The sequence below is a fragment of the Leptonychotes weddellii genome, chromosome 3 (genome assembly GCF_054177405.1).
Source record: "Leptonychotes weddellii isolate Sample4059 chromosome 3, ASM5417740v2, whole genome shotgun sequence".
Classification (NCBI taxonomy): domain Eukaryota; kingdom Metazoa; phylum Chordata; class Mammalia; order Carnivora; family Phocidae; genus Leptonychotes; species Leptonychotes weddellii.
The window spans coordinates 165,486,541-165,498,319 of record NC_138371.1 but is presented as its reverse complement, the minus strand read 5'-3'; the positions used below and the strand labels follow the sequence as shown (position 1 = coordinate 165,498,319).

Genomic DNA, 11,779 nt, shown 5'->3' with positions numbered 1-11,779 from the left:
CCTTTATCTGATATGCCATTTGCAAAAAAATGAAATCTTGCCATATGCAATGACGTGGATGGAACTAGAGGGTATTATACTAAGCAAAATAAATCAATCACAGAAAGACAATTATATGATTTCACTCATATGTGGAATTCAAGAAACAAAACAGAGAGCATAAAGGAAGGGAGGGAAAAATAAAACAAGACATAATTGGACAGTGAGACAAATCATAAGACACTATTAACCGTAAGAAACAAACTGAGGGTTGCTGGAGGGAAGGGGGTGGAGGGATGGGATAAAAGGGTGATGGGCATTAAGGAGGGAATGTGATGTAATGAGCACTGAGTGTTACATACATCTGATGAATCACTGAACTCTACCTCTGAAACTAATAATACACTATATGTTAATCAATTGAATTTAAATAAAAAAAATCAATCCTTTTATCTAGCATGGATGCTTGTTGAGTATAAACGACTCTGAAAATAACAAGGATGAGAATTATGTGGAAAAATAGTTTTCTGTAGTCTTATTCTAAAAATATAAGGAATAATAAAATAGCTAACACTTACTTTTTGTTGTTTTGTTTTGTTTTTGTTTGTTTTCAGCTAACACTTTCCTAACACTTACTATGTGCCAAGCAAGCAGTGATCTTAACGCTTTTCATATATTGAACTTACGGAATCCTCCTAAACCCCCTACAAAGTAAGTTCTATTATGAACTCTATTTTAGCCAGAAAACTAAGAGGTTAAGCAATTTGCTCACGATCAGAGAGCTGGCGGGTGATGGAGCTGGGAGTGTACCCAAGTGGTCTGGCTCCACAGCCCAGTGCTCATGACCTCCATGTTTCTTACACAAGGAGGAAGAGTATATCATTAATTTCTTCAATAAAAAATTATTTCCTTTGGACTCTTAAGTCCCTCACCTTATTGCACATTTGGTCCCAACTGTGTCTGCTCATGCTTTAACAGTGTGTATGTTTTTTTCTCACTGCTGGGCTCCTTGAGGACAGGTGCTACCTCTCATTTCATCTTCCACAGCCCCTAGCACAGGGCATTCCATGACTGTCTCTCAAGCCATTTGATACCTTCACAAACATTTTTGTTCCTCTGATAATGATTAAAATAATTCAATCATTCACTCATTCCCTCCCTGATTCATTCATTCATTCATTCATCCAATGTCCCTGGCTTCACAAAGTTGTTATGCAGGAGACAGAAACGCACAGAAACATGCATGAAGGTCCAGGGAGGAGGGAGGTAGGGAAAGAAGAGAAACTTTGAGAATATGGGGTTCACATTCACTTCAAGGTGGGGAGGGGTGGGAGTAGGTCCTAGATAGGCAAAAAGAACCCTGAGTGCCATTCAGGCTAAGGACTTTAGATGTTATCAAGAAGCCAATGAGGCATCTCCACCTCCACTTTCTGATACCAGCTTCTACCTCACCAGTAAATAATTAATAAATTGATAAGTAATAAATAAATAATATTCATAATCTCAGAAAAACCAATAGGGGCAGCTATAGAGACATAAATTATTAATTAATAATAAGAACCAACTGACTTAGTTCTTACTCTCTGTTGGGCTTATCCTAAACAACCAACACTATTATCTCTAACCCTTCAAATGACCTTGTAAGATACACATTATTATTATCACTTTATAGATGGGCAAATGGGAGCTCAGAAAAGTAACAAAGCAAATAACTACCAGAGCAAGTTATCAAACCAAAATCCACTTGGCGCCAAGGATTTTCCACAATGCTCCACTGAATTCCTATGTCATAATTAATAAAACAACACTTTTCATCCTCTAAAGCTCTGTAACTTTAGAGCTGGAAGGAACTATAGGGTCAACATGAGGCTCAGGGGCCTTCCATAACTTGACCCAAGTCCCAGCCTAGTGGGCGCCACGCTAGAACTAGAACTTGGGTGTCCTGCCCCCTGTCCAGAGGATTCTTCTACCACTGCATTCTGCCTTCTGCTGTAACATCTTTTAAAAAAGTAAACATGCCACAGCAAATCCTAGTAATAAGAATAAACTGCAGAAAGGGGCTATTAGGTGATATGAACACTAGGAAGGATAAGGGAGAGTTAACGGCATGCAGGTTGAGAGATGAAGAATAAACATTTCATGAAACACAGTTGTAAAGTGGCGAGGAAACACCCACCCCAGATGAGCCACTGATAACACCTGACAGCACACTAGACAAATTGGAGGAAATACCACAGGTTAAAAGGGGAGGGAGGAGGGTATTTGACAGAGACCCTAGTATCCGGTTTGATATGTGTGGGATAAGGAATGTTATGAGTATTGACAGTGGATCAAAAGGCCAAGCTACACATGGTACCACAGCAAACGACAGAATAGAAGTTCACATCAAAAGCTCTGAGAGTGAAAGGAAAGTGACAAGTATTACAGGTAGAAAATGAAAATCATGTATCTCCTGTCACTTGGCCTGGAACCCAGCAGAGAGAGGTCAATGGCACTGGGTACTGGTGAACACAACCTTTTTCAATTTACGTCAAACAGTAAGAACTCTTAACGGTCTTCGTATCAAACCATCCAGTAAATGGTGAGGGTGCCCATGTGCCGTGCAGCACAGGAATGACAGAGTGGATAAGGCTTACCTGCTCTCTTCGTCAGAGCTTTATTTGTGACACTGTACTCAATAGATTAATCTTGACAGTGATTTTCCACTTTCTACCTTTCAACTGTTCCCATTTGTTTCTACTTCATACTGTGATTTTTTAAAAAGTACTTACACAGAATTGCACAATGCAATTAAAATATTTTCCATTGAGACAAATTACAGTGAAAGCTCTTATCAGATTTCTAAAGACTATGAAAGTATTCTAGTACTTTATATACCTTGATGTTCTTGTTCTGTAACACTTCCTTTGAACATTTGATATAGATCATAAAGCCAAACTTATGGGGAAAAAAACCATTGCTTTCAAGGAGATCAAATGAGGAAAAGACCCCCCCCCCCAAAAAAAAGATCTGGTTAAAGAAACGTGAACATAAAAATGCATACTGTACCTGCAGTCCCAATATATAAATCAGTGTCTTGTTTGTGATGGACAACGGGCCCAGAATTTGTGCCACTTGGATTCTTGGTATGGAGCAATAAAATGGTACAAAGAGAGCAAACACAGGTGCCAGGCTATGCAAATAAATAAAAAAAAAATCACTATAGTATTATACTCAATTTAAAATACCAATAGCAAATATATCTTATTGAAGTAACACTGCTCATAATTTTATTTCTGTCTGAAAGCATGGTCTCAGATATACAAGTTGGTTTCTATATGTGCATCACATTGGAAATAATTTGTACTTATAGATAACATTTTTATGAAAACTCGAATTATCTAATACTTATTGACTCTCCTAAAATGATTGCAAAGTGGTTCAGCAACTACTAATAAATTGTCAGGCACTGTGAGAAAATTTAAAGTTGCTGCTATGTTTTCTTTCCATGAATGACTTAAATCTAATGAAAGAGACTGTGACAAAAGCAACATACATCATTCACCATGGTCACATCCCAAAGGCTCATCTCCCACTGTCCAACTGTATCACCATAGCATTTGACACCCTTACCACCCCTGCCTTCCCTTCCTCAAACCCCTTCTTCCCCCTGCCTTAAAGCCTGTTCTTGCTGGTCCCCCAGATTTCTCCTGCCACTCGTCTTCTACCCTCTCCGAGGCTCCACTAGAGGCTCTTCTTCTTGCTCCGGTGTCTCCTTGCATCATCACAAGCCCTTCTCCGGCATCAATTATGAAACTGAAGTGAGTTCCCAAACTGTCTGCCTGTCCCTCCCCTCGTGATGAAACTCAGTTTGATACCTTCAACTTGACATATCCAAAAGTCACAAGTGTCTTTCTCATTAAAGTCTTGTTTCTTTCTAATCTGTCTTTTAACACTGTTGACACACAAAACACAACTCTGATCATGTCACATGCCTGTTTAAAACCCATCCTTCCACAGGCTCCCCGGACCCAAAGAGGAAATGTAAATATGAACATGAAATAGCAAAGCCCTCCAATTCTTTCTTATTAGTGTAGCTTCCCATACCTGTCCTCGGCTCCCTTCCCCCAACTTAACCCCCTAAGACGCTCCCTGGGCATATTAGACTCTTTTAACTATTCACTGACACAAGTTATTCTTCCAACATAAATGTCCTTCCCACTTTTCTGCTTAGGAAGTATCTGCGGTGAGGACAGCTCAGTTCTGTCCCACAGGGATTACTCCAGCTCCTCTGGGTGGCCAGAAGCTCCCTTCTTTGCTCTAAAACCACCCCAGTCTCACTGCTGCAGTGACTCGGTGAGTCCCTGGGCACTGGGTGTGAGGTGGTAGCCCAGGTTCAGGAGCTCCATCTTTGTCTAATCTCAAGAAACTCACTCCAGGACTGCACACGCACATTCCCGCCATGACTAGGTAGGCAACAGGAATGAGGAGAATCATCTGGACACACGCTCGTACCGATTCTTCATTAGACACTTGGCTTCACGACTCTATCTTTTATTTTCCTTTTTTTTTTTCTTTTTGGTGAGTGGCACTAGTACATCTTTACCATAAGAAAATGCAAAATGCAAGAAATGTTCTTACTACCATTTTTGTGGAAACACAAGACCCTTTTGTGCCAAGTTTTCCCTTCTTTGATAGAGATCATGTTATTAAAAAATCACTCACTGTCTTATCAATTCTGCTTCTAAAAACAAACGAAAGCAAACATACACTGCAAATGTGAAAAATGGCAGCAGCATCAATAGGCATCAGTAAGAATGCAGCAAATACTAGAATAGGGAAAACCCCAATTGGCGAACACGTAAGTGCCAGACACTGGGTAAGGACTGGAGACACAGATATGTAAGATGCAATCTTTCTCAGTCTTGCAAGAAGGATGACAGGGACATGGCAGCCGAGGTATGTACACAGCACAGTGGCTCGGTCTCAAATGCCTCACTCAGTTGGCCCTACCATAGCAGGGAAGGAAATGCATCCTCTTGGGTCCTCCAGCATGCACCACAGGGCTTGGCCCAGCATGGGAGCTCATTTAATTTGGGGCAATAAAATAATCCTTATTCTTGAAGAGTTGTATGATCAGGTTTTTTTTTTTCCCAAAATGGGATAGTACTTATGAATAGAGCCTAGTGGCTATAATTCTCATCTTTTTTGTTATTTTTTTTTTTAAGATTTTATTCATTTATTTGATAGAGAAAGTACAAGTTGGCAGAGCAGCAAGCAGAGGGAGAAGGAGAAGCAGGCTCCCCTCTGAGCAGAGAGCCCGATGTGGGACTTGATCCCAGAACCCTGAGATCATGACCTGAGCTGAAGGCAGACACTTAACCAACTGAGCCACCCAGGCGCCCCTTTTGTTATTTATTTTTAATTGAAGTAGTATTAACATATAGTGTTATATTAGTTTCAGGTGTACAATATATTGATTCAACACTTCTGTACATTACTCAGTGCTCATCACAATAAATGTACTCTTGTTTTTTCTAGGGTTAGGGTTAGAGTTAGGATTAAGGTATATGCTTGGTATCGTACAGTTCAGAGACCTCTCCAGAGGATCAGAATTAGTGTTAGTATTAGGGATAGCATTAGGGACAGGGTTTGGGGTTAGGGGATGTGCCTGGTATCCTGCAGTTCAGAGACCTCTCCAGAGAATAAAACCCCAGACTTCTGCTGGGGTAAGAATAGACATGGTATCCATCCACCAGTTGAGGCAAGGAAAGGATCTGGGGCTCTACATACTCTTTAAATAGATATTCAATTGGTCCTCTGTTTTCATGTCTACCTTCACACCCATTTTCAGATATACTACCAATTCTCAACTGTTTTGGTGCTTCTCCAGGATAACTAGGTTGCTTCTCGGTTTTTCTTATGGTTTGTTCTGGAAGTCACTTTCTCAGCTCTAGGGGGTGGTTAGGGTTAGGGTTAGTGGTTAGGGTGTGTGCCTGGTATCCTGCAGTTTGGAGACCTCTCCAAAGGCTTATGGTTAGGGATGGTATTAGGGTTAGGGTCAGGGGTTAGAGGTTAGGGTTGTGCCTAGTATCCTGCAGTCCAGAGACCTCTCCACAGAATTAAACCCCAGACTTCTGCTGGGGTGAGAACAGACATGGCAGCCATTTACTGATCTGAGGCAAGGAGGCAATCTGGTGCTCTAAATACTCTTTAAATAGATATTCAATTGGTCCTTCCATTTTTATCTCTACCTTCACACACAATAAATGTACTCTTAATCCTCTTACCTATTTCACCCATCCCTACACTCATCTCCCCTATGGCAACCTACTTGTTTGTTCTCTGTATTTAAGAGTCTCTTTTTCCAACATCTGTCCATCAATTATCTGAAAGTCATTTCTTTTTTTTTCCCCCTTAAAATATCCTTATTTAATCTTCATTTCTGAAAGATGATGTTGGTAATTTATTTTATTTTTTTTTTAATTTTTAACTTTTTTATTATGTTCAGTTAGATGTTGGAAAATACCATGTACAGGTTGCAAGCATTATCTATTTCATAATAGCTGATTAAATATGCTTTTAGAAGTAAAAAAAGAATGAGAATCTCATTTTTCATTGGTCTTTTGTTTTCTTTGTTCATTTGTTTTGTTTCTTTAATTTTGCATATGAGTAAAATCATATGGTATTTGTCTTTCCCTGACTTATTTCACTTAGCATTTTCCCCTCTAGGTCCATCCATGTCATTGCAAATGGTAAGAATTCATTCTTTTTTCATGGCTAATATTCCTGTGTGTGTGTGTGTGTGTGTGTATGCAACATCTTTATCCATTCATCTATCAATGGACACTTGGGTTGCTTCCATATCTTCGCTAATACAAATACTGCTGCAATAAACATAAGGGGTGCATTTCTATTTTTGAATTAGTATTTTCATTTTCTTTGGGTAAGTACCCAGCAGTGGAATTAATGGATCATAGTAATTCTATTTCTAATTTTTTAGGGAACCTCCATACTGTTTTCCACAGTGGCTGCATCAATTTGCATTCCCACCAACAGTGCACAAGGATTTTTTTTTTTTCACATCCTTGCCAACACTTGTTATTTCTTATCTTTTTTATTGTAGTCATTCTGACAGATGTAAGATGATATCTTACTATGGTTTTGATTTGCAAGTCCCTGACAACTGAGCATCTTTTCATGTGTCTTTGGCTATCTGTATGTCTTCTTTGGAAAAATGTCTGTTCAGATCCTCTGTCCATTTTTTTAATCAAATTATTTGAGGGTTTTTTGGTGTTGTGATATAGAAGTTCTTTATGTTTTTTGGATATTAACCCTTTAACAGATAAATCATTTGCAATATCTTCTCCCATTCAGTAGGCTACCTTGTTGCTTTGTTGATGGTTCTTTCACTGTGCAAAAGCTCTTTATTTTGGCGTAGTCCCAATAGTTTATTTTTGCTTTTGTTTCCCTTGCCTGAAGAGACATATCTAGAAAAATGTTTCTATAGCCAATGTCAAAGAGATTACTGCCTATGTCTTCTTCTAGGAGTTTTATAGTTTCAGTCCTCACATATAGGTCTAATCCATTTTGAGCTTATTTTTATGGTCACATTTTAACTAACTATAAGGTTTTTAAAAGTCTCCCATTAGAGGAGTGTCTGGGTGGCTCAGTCAGTTGACACAACTTGTGATTTTGGCTCAGGTCATGATCTCATGGGTGGTGAGATCGAGCCCTACATAGGGCTCCATGCTCAGCGGGGAGTCTGTTTGAGATTCTTTCCCTCTGGCCCTCCCCCAGGTCTCTCTCAAATAAATAAATATTTTTTAAAAAGTCTCCCAATAGATTATTCTATCAGAAAGCACAATATTTTACTTGGCATTGCATCCCCTGATACCTATGTAAATCCTTACACATAATTTACTCTCAATGTTTGATTGTAAAAAACTGACAAAGCAATTTTAATGAACAGAGAGTTATTTAAACTGCCATTCTATGGATAAAGAAGACGTGGTGTGTGTACGTACACACACACACACACACACACACACACTGGAATATTACTCAGCCATCAAAAAATGAAATCTTGCCATTTGCAATGGCATGGATGGAACTAGGGGTATTATGCTAAATAAAATAAGTCAATCACAGGAAGATTCATGTCATTTCATTCATATGTAGGATTTAAGAAACACAACAGAGGAGCATAGGGGAAGAGAGGGAAAAATAAAACAAGATGAAATCAGAGAGGGAGAGAAACCATAAGAGACTCTTAATCATAGGAAACTGAGGGTTGCTGGAGGGGAGGGGGGTAACTGGGTGATGGACATTAAGGAGGGCACATGATGTAATGAGCACTGGGTGTTACATGCAACTGACGAATCACTGAACTCTACCTCTGAAACTAATAATACACTATACGTTAATTAATTGAATTTAAATTAAAAAAAACAAACTGCCATTCTAAATACTACACAAAAGAACTGTTTAGTTCCATTTCAACTTACCGAAACTCAAAGTTGATTAAGTAGCTGTGTATTCTTTCCATTAAGAAGTACAAGTTGGTCACTCCTGGACTTAAAATCCTCCATTGAGTCCCCACCCAAGAGTAAAAGCCAAAGTCTTTACAAAGACCTAAAAGGCCCTGCATCCTGGACCCTGAACTTGGTCTTCTACTACGCGGCCTCTCCGCCACTCCCTCTGGCTGCTCCCTCCACGCTGAACCAGCCCCAGCAGGCATGTGGTGCCCCAGGGCACGTGCATCTCCTGGCTACCTTCCCAGAGACATGTGCACCCTTCCGGTCTTTACTCACATAGCTCCTTCTCGGAGAAGCCCTCCTTGGCCGCTTCATTCCTAAGTGCAGCCCCTACCCTACCTCACTGACCCATCCCCACTCTGAATTCTCTAGTTCCTTTCCCCACAGCACCTATAACCTCCTAATCTACCACATGACTTACTTATCACCTGTTTCTCTGACTGGAGGGAAACTCTATGGAGCCTGGGATTTCTGTTGGTTTTGTTTGCTGCTTTATCACCGCTCTCTAAAACCATGCCTGGCACAGAGGAGTTGCTTAAAAAATATTTGCTGAATAAATGAATTTCTCTTTAAAATGCCAAACTACACAGAATTTGCCTTTTGTTTAAAAATGCGTCTTGCTTTATTATCTTTAATGGGATTAAAACATACAGTTTCATATACCTACTCAAAATATGGCCTGCTGGTCTCTTGGTAATAATAAGAAAACTCTATTTTGGTTGCACTTGAGAGATCTCACCACAGAACATGTTCTTTGAGGTACTTAATTTATAGAAGTTGTCCTGCTTACATGTAGCAACACAGTGTAGCTGTGTATTCTTTCCATTAAGAAGTACAAGTTGGTCACTCCTGGGCGTGTAAAGGGTGATGTTACAATAGAGAATCTGAGGCCATGTTCCTGTTTGAGGTTACATTTCATTGTAAACTAAGAAAATACTGATAGGAATTTTAATGACTACAGTTCATGTCTTACATACCAATAAAAGAAGTTTAAAAATTCCTTAGAAGTTATTCATCACTATATAGTTTTAAACGATGATTAAGTACTAGACCACATATACCCATAATACAAAAGCACACATTTCAGACCATGAACATACAGGTTGTTTTGTAGAAATTTCCGTTGCTATTTCTACACACACTGACTTCACAAAATATCATGTTATTAGTCACTGACCAGTTTTTCTCTTTTCCTTATTTTATGATACAACATCCGTTCTCTATACTGTCAACAATAATTCAGTCTGACCCTTTTCATACTGTGACTTCTGGAAGCCCTGTCTGGCTTAAACATATGAAGCTGAAGTACAGAAAAAAGGAAAACAGGTTATAACTCCTTCCTTCCTTCAACTAATGTCACTAATATTTACTGAGTATCTACTATATACTTACAACTGTACTTGATAGGATAAAATACTAGAAAACACTCAGTTCAGGTCACAAATGTCCATCTTATCTCTTCTACAGAAAAGGACATTAACTGCACTTTTACAGTACAACAACAGAAATCCTGGTAACTTTCAAAGACAAGAAAAATAAGGTTTGTGGGCTTATGCAATGATCACACTCTATGCCCCACAGCATCTCACAGGACAATCACCCCATTGCCTTTTCCTCACATACTAGACCACTCTAATACCAAATAGGAGGTAGATCCAGTTTGCTAGAACATTCACTTTAACTAAGTGAGTTCTTCATTATACAACAATGTTTTACTTAATAAAAACTATTTCAAAAATTAAAAGCCAAAACACACCATGAGGATGTCCTTTCAACAAATTGAGATGCTTCTTGACAGTGTCTTCTTCAAGTATTCTTCAATCTAAGTTTTAAATAAACTAATTCTAGAATATTTTATCATATTTATCCAGCAAATCATAAAATCTCTTTATCTCCCCCTGAGAATTTTTGCACTAGGAAATATCATGGTGATCATTTACTTAAATACCTTTATTTTATAGACAGTGAGGAGGAGGCCCAAAGAATTGGGTGTTGTTGCTCTTCTGACAGTGTTCCTTTACAGATCTTCAGCCTTTTAGAGCTGAGAAGAACCAAGTGCCCTTCTAGAGGGAATGATACCACTGATGGGCTAAAGCCCCTTTGGCCATTTTGACAGATCCTGGAGTGGAAGGTCTGAAGTCAGAGTTACAAATTCCTACCAAAATGATTCAATTCGCTCAGTATCATCCCTCAAAAGAGTTTATGTAGGCACCTAAATAAGAAACAGCCTATTCCACTTCTTTTATGATCCTAACTTTTGGGAACTACCTTCATATTTTGATTTGAAAGCTATCTCTGGTAACTTCCTCATACTGGTCTCCTTTCTATTCTCTGGAGTCTGGAAGATCAATGTCGCAACTAAACCCTTTTCTATGAGATGGCTTTCAAATGCACGAGGATGATGATCACATCTCTGCCAAGCCTAAACATTCTCAGTTTATTCCTTCATTTCTCCTAAGACCTGGGAACCACACCCCTCACCAGCCCGGTCACACTGGTCATCTATACCCTTCGTAAAATGCAGCACCCAGAGCTGACTGGGGATGGCCAGATCAGTCCTGGGTTAAGTGTAACTATCGCCTCTCTTGTTCTGACCAGTATACTTCTATTCCCTTAGCCTACATATAAGTTGCATTTTGATAGCCCTGTTACATAGTTGGGTTTAAACCGAGCCAACCAGAACCATAAGGTGAAGAGCATAGGTCTCCATTCTATGCACAGATGCTGGGTTTTCAGCTGTAAGATGTCCCCTCCAACTCTTCCCCTGTCATTCACGTCCCTGCAGTCACAGATTCTGTCAGTTGGCCTCCTGCCTGAAAACCTGACTAGTCCCTGTACAATGCAAAAGAACATCACTCTCCCAGTCACCACAGAAACCTTTGCTTCTTTCTCATAAGCTGTTAAGATATAGAATGAGTAAACTACTCTCTGCATCAAATTTCCAGGTAGACAGAATTATCACAGTTGACTTTTTTTTCTTTAAAACATTTTAAAAGCTCATACTTTTACGTAGAATATGGATACAAAATCATTAGTAATTGTCATTCCTTTTTTTTTTTTTTCCTGGTTAAGGTTTACTGCTTTAGTCTTCCTCTCAAAAAAAATTTTTAATACTTAAATTTTTATTAAAAAACTTACGAAGTTCCACAGATATTACCAAGGGGTTTTTGGATAATTATTCAAAAAAAAAAAAATCACTAACAGAAAAATTTCACTTCCCACTTAAAAAAAAAAAAGTTCACACGCATACATGAGGTTAACTGATCATTACTATGCTCAGTCAC

At 39.0% G+C, this 11,779-nt stretch overlaps 1 protein-coding gene across 7 annotated transcripts in view; it reads right to left on the bottom strand.

Moving 5' to 3' along the window:
- UBAC2 (UBA domain containing 2) overlaps nucleotides 1-11,779 on the bottom strand; it is a 167,377-nt gene that overhangs the window by 61,925 nt on the left and 93,673 nt on the right. For all 7 annotated transcript variants that reach the window (XR_014143885.1, XR_014143886.1, XR_014143887.1 and 4 more), the window contains one exon: nucleotides 3,028-3,151. Coding sequence is in view for 2 of the 7 variants with exons in the window: in XM_081815170.1 (XP_081671296.1) it covers nucleotides 3,028-3,151 (124 nt within the window). In the remaining 5 variants the exon portion in view is untranslated. The remainder of the gene's footprint in view (nucleotides 1-3,027; nucleotides 3,152-11,779) is intronic.